The 22,444-nt window shown below is 41.0% G+C and overlaps 1 protein-coding gene across 1 annotated transcript in view; it reads right to left on the bottom strand.

The window, feature by feature from the left end:
- Positions 1-22,444, bottom strand: part of DCC (DCC netrin 1 receptor) — a 1,295,383-nt gene that overhangs the window by 187,800 nt on the left and 1,085,139 nt on the right. Inside the window, exons 23-24 of the mRNA XM_030191909.1 lie at positions 22,228-22,390; positions 1,643-1,869 (exon numbers count right to left, since the gene is read on the bottom strand). Coding sequence (XP_030047769.1) covers positions 1,643-1,869; positions 22,228-22,390 — 390 coding nt within the window. The remainder of the gene's footprint in view (positions 1-1,642; positions 1,870-22,227; positions 22,391-22,444) is intronic.

Raw genomic sequence — 22,444 nt, 5'->3', positions numbered from 1 at the left:
CATGGGAGGGTCATGGGTGGAACAGCGGTGTTCCTAGAATTGTCCTTGGTGAAAAGTTAGTTGCCGATCCCAGCACTAAGCATATTCTACAAAAGGCACCTAACTTTCAGCACCATTTATAGAATAGCACTTAGGGCATCTTTTACTAAGGCGCGCTCACGTTTTTAGTGCGTGCTAAAATTGTGGGTGCGCTAAACATTAGAAACGCCCATAGGAATGTATTGGCGTCTCTAACATTCAGCATGACCACAATTTTAGCATGTGCCAAAATCGTGAGCGCAACTTAGTAAAAGACCTTCTTAGTGTTTTATTTTTTTTCTGTGCTATTTATTTATTTATTTGCTACATTTGTATTCCACATTTTCCCACCTTTTTGCAGGCTCAATGTGGCTTACATAGTACCGTAAACAGCGTTAGCCGATTCCGGTATGAACAAGGTGATATTGAGGTACATGTATGGTAAAGACCATTGAGGGAAACTTAGAGAGGGAGAGGAAGGATTAAGATATGTCCAGGTACGGTCTTTGGTTACGTTATGTCGCTGGTATCCCTTGCCAGTCAGGATTTCAGGATACCAAAATGGAGTATGCATGAAAGATCTGCATATAATAGAGGCAAGTGTATGCAAATCAAGATCATGCGTATTCATTGTGGATACCCTGAAAATCTGAATGGCAAGGAGTATTCCAGAAACACTGATCTAAATGACAAGTCTCATGTGGAGAACACAAAGTGCTCCCCACCCCAAACTAGGTTTACAGTCTTTTTCACAGGGACAAAGCATTTGTGAAGTTATAAAATACCAGAGTTGGCAAATAGCAAAATGTTGTACCCAATTAACTGATCACCACCACTGGTATTTATAAAATGAAATTAAAGCATAAAGTGAATCCAGAAGCCACCAATTTAAAAAACTTTAAATGTTTACAAAAAAGTGCTTGCTTGTAGAATTTGGTCCTTGATGTGCAGTTTACCACATGCTAACTGAACATGTTCCACAAAGCTCATTAATATAACTCTGCACCAGCAGTTAACGTATCATAAACCAGGCATTAACCCCCAGATTCTATATATCCAAGTGGTTTCTATAACAGTGCACATAACTTAACAAGCTAATAACCACTGAATAGCACTTAACAAGCAATAATAAGCACTAATTGGCATTGATTAGAATATAGGCGCACAACTCGCTAAATTTATTTTGTAACGAAGAGCACCAGACTTCTAATACATGCAGAGAAAAAGGGGCGTGGTTATGAGCAGGGATATTGATATTTCATGGGCATTCAGAAATTTACGCATGTAGTTGTAGAATATGGCCTACTGCGTGTAAATCTACACGCTGGTATTTACACCACGTTTTCATTGGTGTAAATGGATGCATATAGTTTTAGATGCTGAGATATCATCTAAATGTATTCTATAATCGGTGCCTAAATCTAGGTGCCAATTTTTAGAATACGCTTAGTTGCCACTGATTTCAGCGCTAATTTTTTAGGCGCCATATATAAAATCTCCCCCTAAGTGCTTAAAGTGGAAAATCATTTAGAATTGTTTTCTCAAGCATTTCTGGTTTAATCCTTTATATAGGGAGTCTTTCATTTTTACAAAGCTAAAAAAAACAATAGTTTTTCACAGGTACCTGAATGTGAGGCACTCTTGCTGCCCATTTGAGTTTCTGACTGGTTATGAGTGACTGGGCTGATATCTTGGCAGCTCTGTCTGGGCGAATCCCTTCCTGAAGGATCAGAACCAGAGGGCTTCTCAATATTCTTCATTTCCATCTCTTCGTGATGGATCCAAAGGTCTGGAGGCCTGAGGTCCTTTTGACTGCCTTTCCTTTTCCCGGCACTGTGTGTTGCCCGCTTTCTGTGGAGAAAATGATGAAAAGTAAAAATTTGCTTTCACATGCACAATAAAAAAGGCAAACAAAACAATATCTCATTGGCTTACTGTCCCAGAAACCAAAACAATTGCAGCTTGTGCCATAGGTCTGAGGTAATAGGGAACAGAAATGGTATTTTCAGGTGCAGAGGCCTGCATACCAAACATCTTGCTTCTCTACCATAACCACTTGCTCATTCTTGCAGTGGCACCAACATTCATTTCAGGTGAAGCCTTTACGAGACCCTTTTATTTCTATAATATTTAAACATCATGTTCAGCATTTGATTTTTTTTCATTGTATTTATGCAGCACTAAATTGGATTAACAGGCTCATTTTCGAAAGAGAAGGATGTCCATCTTTCGACATAAAACGGAAGATGGACGTCCTCACAGAAACATTCAAATTGGTATACTCGAAACCCGATTTTGGACGTCTCCAACTGCAGTCCATCGCAAAGACGTCCTAACTTCAAGGGGGTGTGTCGATAAAGGCGGGATTTGGCTGTGCTCAACACTTGGATGTCTTTGACCCATAATCGAAAAAAATAAGGACGTCCCTGACACTTGGACGTTTTCACCCGGACATGTTTTTATTACGAATAAGGCGCAAAAAGGTGCCCAAAATGACCAGATGACCACCGGAGGGAATCAGGGTCCTCCCGTTACTCCCCCAGTGTTAACTAACCCCCTCCCACCCTCAAAAACATCTTTAAAAATATGTCATGCCAGCCTCTATGCCAGCCTGAGGTCTATGACAGCTCATGAAGGTCCTTGGAGCAGTTTTAGTGGGTACTGCAGTGCACTTCAGACAGGCGGACCCAGGCCCATACCCCCCTTACCTGTTACATTTATTTATTGCATTTGTATCCCACATTATCCCACCTCTTTGCAGGCTCAATGTGGCTTACAATTCATCATGGATACTGGAAATAAGAAGAGAATATACATTTGATTTTACAGAGGGTTTTGGGTTACATGGTGGTGAAATACATGATAGTGTTAAAGCAAAAGACAGTATGAGACATTTCTGGATATATTAAAGATTACACAGTTACATGTGTTGATCTTTGTGATATATCTTGTCGAAGAGATAGGTCTTCAATAGTTTATGGAAATTGGTCAATTCATAGACCGTTTTCAGGTTACGTGGCAACGCGTTCCAGAGCTGCGTACTCATATAGGAAAAGGTAGATGCGTGCATTAATTTGTGTTTTAGACCTTTACAATTGGGGGGATGAAGATTAAGGAATGTGCGAGAAGATTTTTTTGCGTTCCTGGGCCAGGATTCTATTAGGTCTGACATGTAAGCTGGGGCATCACCATGGATGATTTTATGGACTAAGGTACAAACTTTGAATGTGATGCGTTCTTTAAGTGGGAGCCAGTGTAGTTTTTCAAGTAGGGGTTTCGCGCTTTCATATTTTGATTTGCCGACTATTAGTCTGGCTGCCGTGTTCTGGGCTGTCTGGAGTTTTTTTAAGTATTTGCTCTTTGCAGCCAGGGTAGAGTGAGTTACAATAGTCCAGATGACTGAGTACCAATGATTGTACCAGATTACGGAAGACAGTCCTTGGAAAAAATGGTCTAATTCTTTTTAATTTCCACATTGGATGAAACATCTTTTTAGTTATGTTTTTCGCATGATTCTCAAGTGTTAGGTGTCGATCAATGGTGACTCCAAGAATTTTTAGGGTGTCCGAAACTGGTAGATTTAGTTTTGGTGTGTTGATGGTGGTATATTTATTCTTATTGTATTGCGAGGTAAGTACTAGTCATTGGGTTTTTTCTGCATTAAGTTTCAGCTGAAATGCATCTGTCCAGGAATTCATGATATGTAGGCTTTGCTTGATTTCGTTGGAGATTTCCCTTAGATCTTGTTTGAATGGGATGAAGATCGTTACATCATCAGCGTATATATATGGGTTTAGGTTCTGGTTCAATAGTAGTTTGGCCAAGGGTGTCATCATTAGGTTGAATATGGTCGGTGAGAGGGGGGATCCCTGTGGAACTCTGCATTCAGGTGTCCATGTAGCTGATGTAGTCGAATTTGATGTCACTTGATATGAGTGTGTAGTTAGGAACCCCTTAAACCAATTGAGAACGTTGCCTCCGATTCCGAAGTATTCGAGGATGTGTAATAAAATTCCATGGTCAACCATGTCAAATGCGCTTGACATGTCGAATTGTAACAGTAGTATGTTATTGCCATTTGCTATCAATTGTTTGAGTTTGGTCATGAGCATAACTAGTACGGTTTCAGTACTGTGATTAGAGCGAAATCCTGACTGGAAATCGTGTAATATTGAGAACTTGTTTAGATACTGTGTGAGTTGTTTGGTCACCATCCCTTCTGTTATTTTGGTAATTAAGGAAATGGATGCTACTGGTCTATAGTTAGTTCATTAGCATTTTTCTTTGCATCCTTGGGTATAGGGGTGAGTAAATTGTTACCTTTCTCCCTTGGGAAGAGTCCATTTTGTAGCATAAAGTTCACGTGGTTTGTTAGGTCCGTTATAAATTGTTGAGGGGCCGACTTCATCAGGTTGTTTGGGCATATATCTAATTTGTAATGAGATTTGTTGAATCTTTTTAGCGTTTGTGAGATAAGATCTTCCGGTAGTATTGCGAATTCAGTCCAGATCCTATCTGCTGGGTAAACTCCAGGGTCTGGGTCTAGGCAGTCTAGGAGTGTGGTGTATTCGATGGGGCTGACAGGTATTTTGAGTTGCAGTTGTATGATTTTCTCCTTGAAGTACTTCACCAAGTCATCAGGTCCTGGTGTGTCTTTGCTGTTGTTAGTGACTGGAGTGGTGTCTAATAATTTATTCACGAGTTGGAAGAGTTTGTGTGTGTCTTTGTAATTTGTGGAGGAAACAGCGAGCTCTCCAAAACCCACCACAAACCCACTGTAGCCATATATAGGTGTACCCCTTCACCTGTAAGGGCTATGGTAGTGGTGTGTAGTTGGGTTTGGGGGGGTTGGGGGGCTCAGCACACAAGGTAAGGGAGCTATGTTCCTGGGAGCAATTTAGGAAGTCCACTGCAGTGCCCCCTAGGGTGCCCGGTTGGTGTCCTGGCAAGTCAGGGGGACGAGTACACTACAAATGCTGGCTCCTCCCACATCCAAATGGCTTGGAATGTTGCAGGAGCAAATTATTATATTAGATGTGGGAAGAAAATGCAATTGCAAATGAAAATGAAAAAGTAAAAAAAAAGTCTACAGTGGATTGATAACGATTACATGCTCACCCTTATACCAGGCTCAAAAGAAATTAGCCTAGTGGTTGAAAAATGCATATCTGATGGATCCAATGGTACGCTTGTAATTGTAATTCAGTAGTTGCTGAAATAAGAAATACTGATAGGAGCTGGGCTTCATATTTTGTAAAGCTTGGCATCTAATTCTCATAGTTTGTATTTGAAAAGAGTTCATGGCCAGGGGACACGTTAGGGGGTGTTTCCAAAAGTTGTGCATGGAATTATAGAATTTGCACAAAGTGTGCCTAAGTTGGGGGGGGGGGGGGGGGGCGACATTTACAAGTACAACACCAAAAACGTAGGTGCCACATCCGCGCCAAAAGCTATTCTATAAAAGGTGCACTCTCTTTGCAAAGAGCACTCAACTTGGAGCAACCTTTATAGAATACTGCTCTGTGCCAATCTTTTCCGGTACCCAAACTTGGGCACCATTTACTGAATCCAGTCCTTACTGTTTTGGGATCTATGACATAGACCTTGCTGGTCTACCTTTTTCTTTAACAGTAACCATCTTTTATATCTTTTTGGTGATATTTTTTCAACATCAGGTTTCTTCATATTGAACCCATTGGTCCACCCCTTCTCATTGTTATACTATGCATGCATTTCGTTGCCAATCACTGAATTATTAGGTGTTGACTGAAAAGCATTATTTTTGTCATTTACATTCCTGTTAAAAAGATAATAGGAATCCCATTTATATACAGTATTCATGTAATCAGTGCATTAATGTCATCAGTATCCAACTGTGTCAGAGTAACCAAGGCATGTTAATTAGTGTAGTTTTCTTTTCAAATAGAAAACATATTTTTATTTGCAAAAAAATAATGCTAACACATTAATCTCAATTGACAAGCCTAATCCCACACCAACATACATCACAAAAAGTTCAGAAATGGAAAATAATAATATTAACCTCTCTCACAATATGCTAATATATCAACCTAAGCGTTTATTGAACTTCTGTATTATGTACTAGACTTCTACAAATCTAAATTTTGTAACCGCCTTTTTAGCAATATGTAAGCCACATTGAACCTGCCATATGGTGGGAAAATGTTGGATACAAATGCAATAAATAATAATAAAATAATGTTTGCCGAGAATTGTCAATATCTCTTAAAGCTATGGCAGTAATAAGATTCCTTTAGGGTCAGCCATGGCATGTTTGTACAGGGAGTGGGCTTATTCTAGAAGAATACTTGTACAAGTGCTCTAAAGGTATACTAGTGCTCACGAGCACTGGTGCACTTAAATGTAGGTATATTCACTTATGCCAGGTCTATGGCTGATGTTAATGTGCAAGCTTAAATTTGAAATTTAAGTGTACAAATGGCAGTAATCTATAAGCAGTCCATGTAAATGTAACCCTATTTATAATATGTATATGCCCCCTTGCAATTATGCGCTAATCCATTTTAGGGCTTAATTACAGGGTAGCATTTAAAGTTTAGATGATCAGAAGCCCTGTGCTGTTCCAAACAGCTCTCTAAAATTAGCACCTGAACAGCGTAGGGCATTAACACCCCTATGATCAGAGATAATAGCATGCAAATTTAGACATACTATTAGTGCTGATTATAGGGATACTTCTGCAGGAGGATTGTGTCTGGGAAGAAGTTGTTTGACAGGCCTGGGCTGGTGAATGGTAAGTTGGTATGAATTTTGACAGAAGAGGGTTGAAGCCCCAGGATAACTCATAAGCATACATGTTTCTAGTGGTAATCAATAGAAATCAAACAAAATAAAACATGAAAAATAAAATAAAATAAGATGATACCTTTTTTATTGGACATAACTTAATACATTTCTTGATTAGCTTTCGAAGGTTGCCCTTCTTCGTCAGATCAGAAATAAGCAAATGTGCTAGCTGACAGTATATATAAGTGAAGCATCCAAGCCTTTCATTGACAGTCTAACAGTGTGGGTGGGAGGTACGCATGGGGACATAAAAAGCATTCAATTGATAGTCTAACAGGATGGGTGTGGGTAGTTGAGGGGAGGGTGATAAACAGAGAAATACAACTTTATGGTTTATAATGGGCTAGAAAACCCAGATCCTTGTTAAGTCCTGTCTGTTGGGTGTCAAAATAGTCAATCATTCTGACTTCAAAGGTCTTACGTTCCTGTGTTGTTTTAAAGTTACCTTTCAGGATTCTCACTGTGAAATCACTGGTACAGTGTCCTAGTCCTGTAAAGTACTGACCAACAGGGGTGGGAGCCCTACTGGCACCAGTATTGTTCATGTGATGTCAATGTAAATTGAATCTTGTCTTAAGTATCTGGCCTGTTTCTCCAATATAGCATCATTCATTACATTTTTTTTTACACTGAATGATATATACCACATTGGAAGATGAGCAAGTGAAAGATTCCTTTATGTTGAATATCTTTCCTTTGTGAATGACTGTGGGATCCTGTGAAATGTTTTGGCATAGCTTGCAGTTTTTCTAGTGGAAAGCTTCCGAGCAGCTATAAAGATGTTTTGGACGGCTGAGGAATGCCAAGAGTGAATATTAAGGACTGCTCAATTTATAGGCTATGAGGTCCAGCTACTTGAGTCTAGTTGGAGAAGTTAGCTCTCCTGAGTGATCAGTACTGGGAACTGTAGGAGGCAGAACTGCAAATGTGTGAAGGAGAAGGTACCGGTATCTGGATAGAGTCCCAGATTCTGATTGCTTCTCAGCAGAGATGAAAAGAGCCCTGCCACCTTGCTTGTTCACGTAAAACATTGTGATTGATTGTCCATTTAAACTAGTGCAGAAGAAATGTGAAGATGATAAAGGGATTCTCATAGGGCATAAAAAATTGCCCTGGATTCCAAATTATTGATGAGAATAGTTGATTCATATCTTGAACACATCCTTTATCGATTTAGTTGTCTGAAGGAGCTCCCTCAATCAAGGCATATGTAATAAGGTGCAAAAGGCATACCCACTGCTAAGTTAGGTATGTCTATCTACCAACTTAGGAGAAGAATAAGCCACCAAAGTGGACATAATAACCAGTGCCGTAGCGAGGGCGGCTGACACCTGGGGCGGGTTGCCGCTGCACACCCCCCCCCCGGGTGCAGCATGGCGCCCTCCCTTGGTGCGCACCCCCCCTGCGGCGCGCACCCTCCCCCGGAGCGTGATCTTACTTAATTTAGAAGCGAGGGGCGGGCGGGAGGGCCGATCTGCCCCCGAGTCCACGTCGCTGGGAGCTGCGTCGGCTCCATTTGTTCCTTGCTCTCTCTGCCCCGGAACAAGAAGTAACCTGTTCCGGGGCAGAGGAAGCAAGGAACCAACGGAGACGACACCCCCCCAGCGGCGTGCACCCGTGGCGGACCGCCCCACCCCCCCTTCCTACGCCACTGATAATAACCTATAGAGATGTTGGGAGTATTGATTCGCCTGGAATAAAATTATGCATGGAGTGCTATCCTATAAAGATTATCTGCATTTTATAGAATATCACCTAATCTGTGCCTATCTTAAGTCACATGCATTTATGCATGTTGAAACCAAGTGTAAATGCTGGTGTCTAAATTAGGTGCGATTTGAATAGATTCTATAAAAATGTGTGTAGCTCATAGGAACGCCCCTAAACATGCCTCCTTGAAATACACTATAAGAGTGTATGCACACATCGTTATACAATACAAAGTGCATGTAACTCCCAATTAAAGCCAATTAATTCCAATAATTGGTGCTGATTGGCTCATTAATCAATAAAGTTGCACACTCAAATTGGCTATGCATGCTGGTTTGTACACTCAACTTTAGTTGCCATATATGGAATCTGTGGGTTAATGAGCCAACGGGGACTCCCATTCCCACTAGCAATAAAAGGTAGGGTGGGCCCAGCAAAGAAGGGGTGAAGAGCAGTGTGTATAGTAACTAAGTAAATGTAACTAATTAGTGTACTTAAATAAAAGTACAGGAAAGAAGTACAGGAAAAAATTGGTACTTTTACCGAAGTAATAATTTCACCAATTATTATTGCTTTTACTCAGTTACATCTGACATTTTCAGTTAAAAGTAAAAAGTAAAAGCAGAAGCAAGATGTAAATGACGATTCCTCAGTAAACCAAATGAAGCAGCAAAAACTGGAACAGGGTTTTTTTAAATTGCAAACCTCATCATGCAAACAGTGGGTCATCTCATCTTAAATTCTGCTGTTCAGTGAATATAGCCTAGGAGAACAGTTGAGTTGTCTGTGTTTATTAAACTGGTTACTGGTCTCCAGCAGTGGCATAGCCAGACCTGACATTTTGGGTGGGCCCAGAGCTAATATGGGTGGGCACTAGGTGTGAGTAGTGTTTCTTGGGATACTCCTTAATAATGCCTTAGAGTGCACTTGATGATGGATTTCTAAGTAAACAGTCTGTGCAACAGCTCTCCTGCATTAACACAAACCACATACCTGGTTCATGGAACACCATTTAAATATAGTGATTTTATCCCATATCTTAAACTTGACCAAATATGACTGCTATAAGGCAAACATGTCAATGGCACATATCCTTCAAACTTTGCTTTGTAACAAATGCAAATGCCTGATTAAGCTGTATTCATAAAACAGGTAAATTCTGAAACTGACATTCCCATTTAAAAAGCCAGAGAAGTCAGACTCATATAGATCCCCACACGAACTACATGCACACAGAATCTTTTACATCGGTCACATGCAGAACACAGACCACCCCTTACCAACTGCAGAATAAAAGACAAAAAATTAGAAATTGCAGAGATGCCAAGAACACAGACCACCCCTTACAAATTGCAGAATAAAACACCAAAAATTAGACATCACAGCGATGGCAAATTACTCAGTTCCAGACTTGAGATTTTGTGCAGTCCTGATTTAAACTTTATAACCCAAATCAGTGTGGGATTTGCAGTGCCTGATTCTGCCCATGGAAATCAGTGCTGCAAGTCCCATAACAATGGGGTGGTCAGAAATGCAGGACTGTCCCAAAATCTCCAGCCTGGAACTGTAGCCTGGCATCAACCCTGCCTTTCCCCCTCCCCCATAGTTTGGCATCAACCGCGGGAGAAAAGGCAGCGACAGCGATCAAAGCAGTGGTGTACCTAGGGTAGTTGACACCCGGGGCTGGTAATTTTTTAACACCCCCTCCAAAATTCAGTACTAGGCATACCGAGAATACAAAACATTCAGGACCTATAGAGCAATTCTAGCATACCATAAGCAGTAATTTCTACAAGTCACACAAGGAAAAGGAAAGCATCTTAAACACTACAGTAAGCACTAGAACATCAATTCACCTATTGTAAAACGAAACCAGACAGAATAGTACAGACCGTCGATACTGCACAGTCAATGCCAACTGAAAGCCATGTCTTTTTCACAAACACAGATACACCCTAATCCACTATAGAATAAGTAATCATAAACTTTTTATTTAGACAAAAATTAAACTGAACCCCCAAGATGCCAGACTCTGCATACAATGCAACACCACAGAAACAGAAAATGTCCCCTAGTACTGTGCAAAATATAAAGACAGGAGATGTAAATTTGAAAAAAAAAACTAACAAATATCAATCACCACGTTACAAATTAACAAATAGAAATAAAACAAATATAGAAAATAAAATACCACCATTTTATTGGACTAATACATTTAGCTTTCAGAGGCCAAAACCTCCGTCCTCAGGTCAATACAGTATAGTGCTGTTACAGTATCCTATCCTGACCTGAGGAAGGGGGTTTTGTTCTCTGAAAGTTAGTCAAACTGTATTAAAATTAGTCCAATAAAAAGATTACCTTATTTACATGTTCTATTTATAAACATTTATTAACACATCTACAATACTACTTTATCCTAAAAAAAAATAAAAAAATATATTTTATTTACAGTTTGTTGTCTCTGGTTTCTGCTTTCCTCATCTTCTTTTCACCATCTTCTTTCCATCCAGCATCTGTCTTCACTCTCTCTCTCTGCCATCCACTGTCTGCCCTTTCTCTCTGCCCCTTCAATCCACCATTTGCCCTCCCTCTCCCATCCATTCAGGGTCTGCCCTCCCTCTTACTGTCCCTTCTTTTCGGCCCCCAGTTCCAGCCCCATTATCCCACCTTCCCCTAGTTCCAGCCCCAGCCCACATCTCCCACCTGCCCCTCCTTTTCAGCCCCCAGTTTCAGCCCCACTATCCCACCAGTCCCCAGTTTTAGCCCCAGCCCTTTTCTCCCACCAGTCCGGAGCTTCAGCCCCCAGCCACTTCTCCCTGTCCCCTTTTCAGCCCCCAGTCCACACATTCAGCCCCTGCCCCTTTTCAGCCCCCAGTTCCAGTACTAGCCCCCTTATCCCACCTACCGTCCTTTTCAGTCCACAGTTCCCTTCATCCACATGCCTTGCATTACTGCCCCCTCAGACCCCAGAACCAGTCCCCTTCTCCCATCTGAGCCCCACCCCACCCAGTCCCCTTCTCCCATCTGAGTCCCTCCCATCCCAGACCCAGTCCCCTTCTCCCATCTGAGTCCCACCCCACCCAGACCCCTTCTCCCATTCTGAGCCCCCCTGCACGACCCAGAAGCTTTGAAATAAATTAAAAAGCTGTCCAATAAGTAAAAAAAAAATGTCCTCCACCTTTTAAGGCACTGCTTATCCAACTGAAACAGCTTTAGACGACAATGTCGATGCAGCAGCTCATAGGTTTGCTAGATTTTGAGTGAACGGGGATGATGGCTGCGCTGGGAAGGAGAAACTTAGACAGACCTTATTGGCTTCCTTGTGGCGTATATAGGCTCACTGCCACTCCTAGTTATTAAACCTCCTTGTTCCGGTCCGGCGGAGCATTTCTGCACCGTGACCAGGAAGTTTTGTGTGCTGGGGCCGATTTGTTGCAAAAATGAACGTGCCGCCAGCCTTCGAGTCTTTCCTGCTGTTCGATGGCGAGAAAAAGTGAGAGAAGCTGGATGGCGTGTGGCTGCTGGGACCCCTTTCAGTTCCATCGGGGGCTGGAGCTCATTTGACCAAGAGTGTCTGTTAACCGACTAGGGAGGGGACTGCGTGATACAAATATAAGAGTGGGGAGCTAAGGGAAGCAGGCGAGACATAGCAGCAGAGCAGAATCTGGACGGGGAATAAGTGCCGGAGTAGGAGCACCGGCAAGCAGCGCTGCGATGGTCTACACTTCCGCTTCAGGAACCGGCCCGCACTAAAAAAAAATGTAAAGGGGTTGGAGGAAGAGGATCGAGAACTGCCGGCTGCCTGGGCAGGCTTGAGCCGAGATTGGGTGGGCCTGGGCCCACCCAGGCCCACCCGTAGCTACGCCCCTGATCTCCTGCCAAACTGAACAGGGATGAGTTGGGTTATTTTAAAGTGGAAATTACGCTGAAGATGGTTGCAATTCTTATATGTCTCTAACACAACAGACTGCTGGTCATCTCACGGAAAATTTACATTGGGCTAACTGTACCCTGGATTGATAGTCTTTAGAGAGGAAGTCTGCTTATCTGGCTTTAAGACTAAAGGGTTCCACACATTTGACATTCCTGCATCAGTTCTCAAAGATATTCAAATAAAGTTTGCCATCAGACAAAAAATTGTTAGAACAACGTGGTGATCCCAACTTTGTGAAAGCCTTCTCTGTAACTGGACATCATGATGATGATGACGACGACGATGTTGAAGATGCAAGTGATAAATTAGACAGAACTACTTCTAATGCAGATGATGATAAAATATTCCTTGCTATACAGAGGTCAAGGGTTTCAGACAGAGATCCCCTTGATCAATACCTGCAGACCCAGATAGAAGATATCAGTAATATTGCAACCTGATCTGATTTGAAGGAACTTTTATCAGGCTGAACAATCCACTCCCTGCTAGAGTAGTTGTTGAATGCCTTTGTAGCTGTGCTGGATTAATAACTCACAAGCACACTCGCATGAGTGACAGTCATTTTTAGCATTTTAGTTTTACTCATTGTAAAGTGGATTGACTTGCAGAGCAATAAAGCTGTTGGGATGCAAACGCTAACAATAGCTGCATTCATTGTGGTTGCAGTACTTTTTACGTAGCTATAATTTGGGTTCCTTTTTCCCACATGCATCACTTTGCACTTGCGCACATTAAACGCCACCTGCCATTTAGACACCCAGTCTCCCAGTCTCGCAAGGTCTTCTTGTAATTTTTCACAATCCATTTGCAATTTAACAACTCTGAATAACTTTGTGCTGTCAGCAAATTTAACTACCTCACTAGTTATTCCCATCTCTAGGTCATTTATAAATATGTTAAAAAGCAGCAGTCCCAGCACGGACCCTTGGGGAACCCCACTAACTACATGTCTCCATTGAGAATACTGATCATTTAACCCTAATCTATCCCATGACTCTCCAATTTCCTCTGGAGTCTTTCATGAGGTACTTTGTCAAACGTCTTTTAAAAATCCAGATACTCAATATCAACTGGCTCACCTTTATCCTAATGTTTGTTCACCCCTTCAAAGAAATGTAATAGATTGGTGAGGCAAGATTTCCCTTCACTAAATCCATGTTGGCTTTGTCTCATTAATCCACGCTTTTGAATATGCTCTGTAATTTTGTTCTTTATAATAGTCTTTACCATTTTGCCCAGCACAGACGTCAGGCTCACAGTCTATAATTTCCCGGATCTCCTCTGGAACCTTTTTTAAAAATCGGCGTTAAATTGGCCACCCTCCAGTCTTCCAGTACCACGTTCGATTTTAAAGATAAATTACATATTACTAACAATAGTTCCAATAGTTCATTTTTCAATTCTATCAGTACTCTGGGATGAATAGCATCTGGTCCAGGAGATTTGCTACTCTTCAATTTGTCAAATTGCCCTATTACACCCTCCAAGTTTATAGAGATTTCATTCAGTTTCTCCGACTCGTCAGCTTTGAAAACCATTTCTGGCATCGGTATCTCTACAAAAACTTTCTCGGTGAAGACCGAAGCAAAGAATTAATTTAATCTCTCCCCAATGGCTTTGTCTTCCTTGATTGCCCCTTTTACCCCTCTGTCATCTAGGAGTCCAACCGATTCTTTTGCCGGCTTCCTGCTTATAATATACCTAATTCAAAGTGAATGGGCTGTGTTAGCATTAGTGCACTGGCAGCCACTAGTGAGGCTTTCTAAACAGGGGGATAATTACCATCTATAACTGTGTACGTTTCATAGAAGAGGAAAGGTATAAATCCTGTTACACAATTTTCTTGGTTGTTTATGAAACAGCACATCTCTGCCTCAAGTGAATTATGTTCTTTCAATTTCTGGCAGGAGAACCCCCCCCCCCCCCCCCCCACACCCACACACACAAAAATCAGGTAAACACACACTTTTGCAGAAAACACTGTGATATACATATATAAAAAAATGATAAATTTATCATTCAACTGAGATCCCCATAGACCTGGGTTTTATTCTTTTTATTTTACATTTTTAGCCTGACATTTTTACCTCATGAAATCACAAGGAATATCTTTAACTTAAAAAAAAATTCTCTGTTTCAAAATAGTACAAAACTGATTTAAGTCTTTTTTTAATATATAAAATGTAAGTGTAATTTATAACCTCAGTATATCTACCAACTTCTTAATAGACTTGAGTAAATATAGCAAAACATTTTCAAATCCACATGTGCACATTTTGCTACTTACATATCTTACTAATTTATACTTTGTAGGCATTTCCTTTCTATATAATACATAATAGAAGTGTTAATGAAAAATAGTGCTTACAATTTTAGAAGCAATACCACTTTTTTTCCTGTTATTTAAGTTCTTCTTACAGGCTTGAGCTTAAAACAGGAAAGAGAACATTTTTCTGTTCCAACAAATGCAGTGTTCTCCCTAGGAGGCACCACTGAATCCATAAGCCATGACTAATGAGTTGTACCATACAGAGAAGTCTAAGTGAAAACTGAAAAGCGTAGAGATATCTAAAGGGAACAGCAGCTTGTCCTGTTGCAGAGTTTTTGTAACTGTTGACTCATCTTCATTTGGCCAAGTTTTAACACTGCTGTTCTGCAATTTATTTTAAATCCTATAATTTAGAAAATCTATGAATAACTCAATTATAGTGCAGCTTGTACTAACTTTTATATTTGGCCTGTAGCATCTGCATTGACATATCTATTTTTATTGAAGTGAACACAGTTTAGACATATTGATGAAACCCGAATTAGACTGCAGTAGGGGTAGGGAGATACGGGATTGTAGAAGGGGAACACATTACCTGAAAAATGGATCTTAAAGTGGAGGGGCTTTTTTGATAAAACACCTAAGTCCGATTTTGAATGTTTTGCTAAAAACATCCAAAAATTGAGTGGTGAACATAGCCATTTTTTGAACCTGAAAAATATCTTTTTGGTTCGAAAATCACCTTTTTCTAGACATTTTCCTTGGGATTCTATATACGCACTGAGATTTCCACATAGTATTCCATAACAATGCACATAAGCTAACTGGTTAACAAGCTAATCTACACTGGTAATTAGATGTTAACAACCAATTATCAGCACTAATTGGCATTAATTTAGAGTTTACACACACTATTTCCTCCGTGTATTCTGTTGTGGTGCGTGTAAATTATACATCACATAGTTGAAAAGGGGACATGGCCATGGGCATATCTAAAATCTATCCTGCTTATTTTTGAAGGAGAAGGGTGGCCATCTTCCGACACAAATCGGGAGATGGCCGGCCTTCTCCTAATGCCGGCCAAATCGGTATAATCGAAAGCCGATTTTGGCCGGCTTCAACTGCTTTCCGTCGCAGGGCCGGTCAAAGTTCAAGGGGGCATGCTGGCAGGGTACCGAAGGCGGGATGGGGGCGTGGTTAAGAGATGGCCGGCCTCGGCCGATAATGGAAAAAAGAAGGCCGGCCCTGACCAGCATTTGGCCGACTTCGATTGGTCCCTTTTTGTTCATGACCAAGCCTTGAAAAGGTGCCTGAACTGACCAGATGACCACTGGAGGAAATCGGGGATGACCTCCCCTTACTCTCCCAGTGGTCACCATCCCCATCCCACCCAAAAAAAAAAAAAATTAAAAAACATTTTTGCCAGACTCTAATGTCATACCCAGTTCCATGACAGCAGTATGCAGGTCCCTGGAGCAGTTTTTAGTGGGTGCAGTGCACTTCAGGCAGGTGGACCCAGGCCCATCCCCCCCTACCTGTTACACTTGTGGTGGTAAATGTGAGCCCTCCAAAATCCCCCCAAAACCCACTGTACCCACATGTAGGTGCTCCCCTTTATCCCTAAGGGCTATGGTAGTGGTGTAAGTTGTGTGTTGTGGGTTTTGGGGAGGATTTAGGGGGCTTAGCACCCAAGGTAAGGGAGCTATGCAGCTGAGAGCAATTTGTGATGTCCACTGCAGTGCCCACTAGGGTGCCCGGTTGGTGTCCTGGCATGTGAAGGGGACCAGTGCAATACAAATGTTGACTCCTCCCATGACCAAATGGTTTGGATTTGGCCGGGTTTGAGATGGCCGCCATTAGTTTCCATTGTCAGCGAAAACCAATGGCGGCCATCTCTAACACCGACAATCTCTAAGGGCGGCCCAAATGTTGAGATTTGGCTGGCTCCGCCCATATTATTGAAACAAAAGATGGTCGGCCATCTTGTTTCGATAATACAGTCGGGTACGCCGCTTGACAGGGCTGTCATTAGAGATGGCCGCACTTATATATGGCCGGCCCCGTTCGATTATGCCCTTCCACGTGTCTCTTGTTATACAGTATATCTCCTCTGCACCTAATTTAGGTGTCAGGATTTACACCAGGTTTTAAATTTAGTTGGTGCTCAACATTTTCTGTAAACCGCACAGAAATGTAGGCTTACTCTATAAAGTACATGTAAATGAAGGTGTGCTTTACAGAATGTGCATAAGTAAATTTCATTTTGGTGATGAATTTTTAGGTGTGACTCTCTGATATTCTTTGGAGTCTTTCAAAAGACATTTGACAAAGTACCTCATCAAAGAATCCAGAGGAAATTGAATAGCCATGGGATAGGAGGCAGTGTTCTATTGTGGATTAAAAACTGGTTGAAAGATAGCAAACAGAAAGTAGGGTTAAATGATCAGTATTCTCAATGGTGAAGGGTAGATAGTGGGGTTCCCCAGAGGTCTGTGCTGGGACCACTACTTTTAAACATATTTATAAATGATCTAGAGATTGGAGTAACTAGTGAGGTAATTAAATTTGCTGTCGACACAAAGTTATTCAGAGTTATTAAATCGCAAGAGGATTGTGAAAAATTTCAAGAGGACCTTACGAGTAGAAAATGACATGGGGACGGGGACCCACAGTAACCACAGGGATGGGGAAGAGGACAGACCTTACGGGGATGGGGCGGGGACAGGTCCCATGGGGATGGAGCAGGGACAGGGACAGATCCCACGGGGACAAGGACAAACTTTGTTTTCATGTCATTTTCTACTTTGAAGCCTGTTAATGAACTGGACTGTTATTTATGTTTGAGTGATGCAGACAACGGTATTTTGATTTTTTTGAAAAACAAGCAAACATGCTGGCCACAACTAGCAAAATTTGCATGGGGGATCCTGTACATCCTGCTACCAGCACGTCTTCTAAGAAGACATCTTCTATTGCAGGAAGGACTGTGGAAGACAGGAGAGCTAGACTGAATCCTGAGATTATTGATGACTTCTTAGTCATCCACAGATTAAAAAATCATAACAGTGTTTCATAGGGCATATTTCACCCCTCAAGGGCATATAGAACAGGTTATATTTTGTACCCCTGGATATTTTAACGGTGGATTAGGATTCCTTGGGGTAGTAGAAATGAGCTATTGTTGGGGTTGCAAGAGTAGAGGGTGGTGGAGAGGAAGGTTATTATAGCTGCTCACTTTTATTACTGTTTTCTATTTGTAATTTATACACAATAGTTGTGGATAAATTACAAATAGAAAGCAGTATATTGTTCCTTTTTATACTTTAATAAAAAGATTTAAATATAAAATCATAATTGTTTGAGGGTTCAGCAGATGAGGACAGAGCCCATGGGGACGGGGACAGAACCTGTGGGGATGGGGCAGAGATGGAGACAGGGCCTGCTGAGACAGGGTGGGGATGGAGACAGGGCTGCGGGGATGGGTTGAGGATGGAGACAGAACCCACGTGGATGGGGCAAGGATGGGGATAAACTTTGTCCCCGTGTCATTCTCTACTTATGAGACTGGGAGACGGCATCCAAATGGCAGATGATGTTTAATGTGAGCAAGTGCATAGCTGAAAAGGGGGTGTGCTCATGGGTGGGGTGTGGCCATTTCTATAATCTATGCACCTTGTTATAGATTACACCCATTCTGTGACTAATTTAGGGGCCCTTTTACTAAGCCACGTAAGAGCATACGCATGCCCAACAAGCATCAATTTTGAGTTACCACCCGGCTACTGCATGGTCCTTGTGGTAATTTTATTTTTGACGTGCATCCACAACATGTGCTGGAAAATAATTTTTATTTTCTGGCATGTGGAAGAAACCGGGCGATAATTGTAATTCTACGTGCATAGACGATTTCCACATGGTTAACATGTGAGACCTTACCACTAAGTCAATGGCTGGCGGTAAGGTCTCAGGCCCAAAATAGACGCACACAATTTTTATTTTGCTGCATGTTCATTTTCAGCAAAAAGTTTAAAAAAAAAGGGTTTTTTTACAATTGCACTGAAAAATGGATCTGCGTGTGCCCAAGCATTCGCCTACACTGGCACAGCCCATTTTTTGGTGAATCATAGTAAAAGGGCCTCCTGGGCATTGGTATTTATGCCAAGTAAAATGGCATAAATAGCCATGAGTACATTTGGTCGTCTGTAGAAGCGCTCAACGTATTCTATATACCACATGGAAATTTAAGCCTATTCTATACAATTTAGGCGTACTTTAGAGAATACGCCTAGATGTATTTTTTTACACATGTAATTTTCAGGCATATACAGAATCTAGTCCAATGTGACTGGATTTGCACACACAACTTAAGTTGCACTGTATAGAATCTGGTTGACAGTGTCTCCAAAATGACCGAGTGTCTCTTTTACCCTTTATCATCTAATGGTACAAATGACACATCACAGGCTTCTTGCTTTGTAAGTGCTTGGTAAAGTTTTTATTGTTTCTGCCTCTATGGTAACTTTCTTTTCAAATTCTATTTTGTCTCCCTTACCAGTGCTTTATATCTAATTTTCTAGTGCTTATGTTGTTTCCTATTTTTTTCATTTGGATCTATTTATTTTTTGTGAATAAATAATAGCTAGACTAGATGACAAATTTGAATAGAGATTTGAATAGATTTTCCTTAATAAAAGAACAGAATGATAAAAAGGATAAAGAGGCAGTAAGAACAATAAAGTAGTGGGCACAAAAACACATATTTTGCATTCTTACAAGTTTTATCTCTGACAAGGTACCTGGGAGGATCATACACTAATACAAGTTTTTGAAATGATATTAAAAGCCCAATGAATGCATGGGGGTCGTACTTGACTCTCTTCCTGACTCTGCTATGACATTCAATTTAGATAGAAGATGGCAAAGGGGCAGTCACAGGTTATAATTATAGATAGATGAGATGAAGTCTCAGAGTTTATTTTCTTTTCAGTGTGGTAGTGCTACCCTTTTCAATTATTCACCAAAATATATCAACCTCCCACCAGCAGAATTGACCACTGTTGGAAGCAGGATAATGGGCAAAATGGACCATCGGTCTGATGCAGTATAGCTATTCTTATGTTCTTTTGAAATCCCAGAAGAGAGAAGCTTATGTTGCTAACCTGGAACCATGGATTCAAGGGAGCAGAACAGGTTGATGGGTTCCTCTTTACCTAGAAAAGAATCTTGCCACCTGATATCTAGTGAGGAACTCAGCAGTATTGAGCCATACTGGAAGGTGAAACCTATGTGGAGCTAAAACGGTTGTGGGCCAGGAAGAGAGATGACATCCAAGAGAGCTAGAAAGGGGTGTTGGGTGTGAACAATCATGAAAAATGGTGTTTGAAGTGAACTGGAAATTGAGCAAGAGTTTAGAATAGGAGCTGTATATTTGAAGTGATATTTGAAGGAACTGTTACTGTCAAAGTATCTTCCAAGAAGATACTGTACCACATTCATGTTTTGCCCCAAAGGTATACATTGTCGTGTGCTATGGATTTATTTTTTCACCAATTCCCTTACTGAGGAGTGATGCACATGAAAAGAATGGACACTGAGAGGGTAGTGGTGTAGAACCTTGGAGATGAGTCTCCTCCTGTATCTTCTGAATCCAAAAGAAAATTTAAAAAAAACCCTCTCTTACACCCCCATGAATCCACCTCACCAATCATAGGGAGTTGTTGGGAACTGCCTGTAAAGATGGTTCTGGAACATGGTCCCTTGGGAGAAACCCATAGCTATTCTTCTATGCTAGTCCAGAGAACAGCTAAAGCAACATAATTCAAAAAGCATCATAGTGGATTACATGTCCAGCTACAATAAAGATGCAATTACATAAGACAAAAATAACTAAAACAAATCAATAACTTACCATTTATAATCCTAATTTAAAGAATGTATTATACAACCAGTATTAAAACATTCACCGTGAATCCTCATGCTAATCTCCCACAGCATTCATTAAAATTACAAAGCTTTATGCACCCCCCGTACCTTCATCTCTAACCTAACAGGGAGAGCACAACCATCTATCACCGCAGGCGTCTGTAGATTCAATCTGCCTTTGCAACCTAGCATAACTCAGACAACTGATTTAAACATAACCTGTTGGTTGCCAGCTATTCCCGAATCTGCCATTTATGTTTCCAACAGTGCCCCTTCATCTTAAACTCCCTGAGGGGATCTTTTACAAAGGCAAGCTAGCGTTTTTAGCACGCGCTAAACACTAGAGATGCCCATAGGAATATATGGGCATTTCTAGCATTTGGCAAACACTGGGCCTTCAGGATTGAGAAAAATGTAGTCCTTTAATATGACAAAGACCCAACACGGGCCGTGTTTCGGCTTACAACCGCCTGCATCAGGGGTCAATAGACTCCTATTGGTCAACTTGCGGACTATTGCGCAAGAGGTAAGTAAAACACTCAGGGTAGAACTCCCGTTGTGTTAATAGCACGTCTGTATTCAGAAAGACGCCTCCAATAATGAAAACCGCATCTTTCTGAATACAGACGAGCTGTTAACACAACGGGAGTTCTACCCCGATTATTTTACTTACCTCTTGTGCAATAGTCCGCAAGTTGACCAATAGGAGTCTATTGACCCCTGATGCAGGCGGTTGTACGCCGAAACACGGCCCGTGTCGGGTCTTTGTCATATTAAAGGACTACATTTTTCTCAATCCTGAAGGCCCAGTGTTTGCTTTTTCTGTTTGCCTGGTTGTATTTGTATGCTGTTTTCCCTCTCTTCTGTGACTGTACATTTCTAGCATTTAGCACATGCTAATTTTTAGTGCATGCTAAAAATGCTAGCACACCTTTGTAAAAGACCCACTTAATTCTGAAATGAAGCAGGGTGCCTGTTTATAGACAATTGACTACACTTTCCCCTTCTCATAAAGTCCCACTTCACCACCAGTTCTATCAGAGTCTGACTTTTATTAACAATCGACTAATGTATCCTCTCTAGGATTCAGAGTGATGTGAGCTCATACCTATACTTGTATCAAAAAAGATTTTAATCTGATTACGTTGTCTAAAACAATTTTAGAATGCTTAATTTTATCACCTATATATACCAAAATTTGACAAAAAACCACCAGAATTCACAAATATCTCTATTTGTTCTTGCAGTAAATTATGCTGTGTATTACCTTTAATGGCCATAAAAGAGACAAGACTTTGCTCTTTAATCTATGATTTAAATAGCAGATTAGAATAAGAAGATTTAAAACAGCTTCATATGTATGTAATAGTGTCTCATTTTCATTTTTCTCCAATAAAGCAGAACAGAATGATAAAAATATCTCTTTGGGTTTTTTTTTTTTTTAAACCTGGGATTCAGGAACTACTGGTAAACATGTTTAGATCTTATAGAACAACAGAGATATTAGTATAATTGCATTATTATTCCTCTTTATTCATTAACCTACTTTCTTTGTTGTGCTGAAGAGCGCCTGGTGCAGATCGCTGCCACAATTACCACAACCACTACCGTTATGACTCCAATAGTGACTACAATGATCACTAGAAGATTGCTGTTCTTCTGCGGGGTCACACTACCATGTGGAGGGTGCATTTGCCCTATCGGAGGCTCTGAAAGAACAAATTATTTAAAAGGTATGATAGCAAAATTAATAAACTGGATCA

This window comes from Microcaecilia unicolor, chromosome 2, assembly GCF_901765095.1.
Source record: "Microcaecilia unicolor chromosome 2, aMicUni1.1, whole genome shotgun sequence".
NCBI classification, from domain to species: Eukaryota; Metazoa; Chordata; class Amphibia; order Gymnophiona; family Siphonopidae; genus Microcaecilia; species Microcaecilia unicolor.
This window is presented reverse-complemented; position numbering and strand designations above follow the sequence as displayed.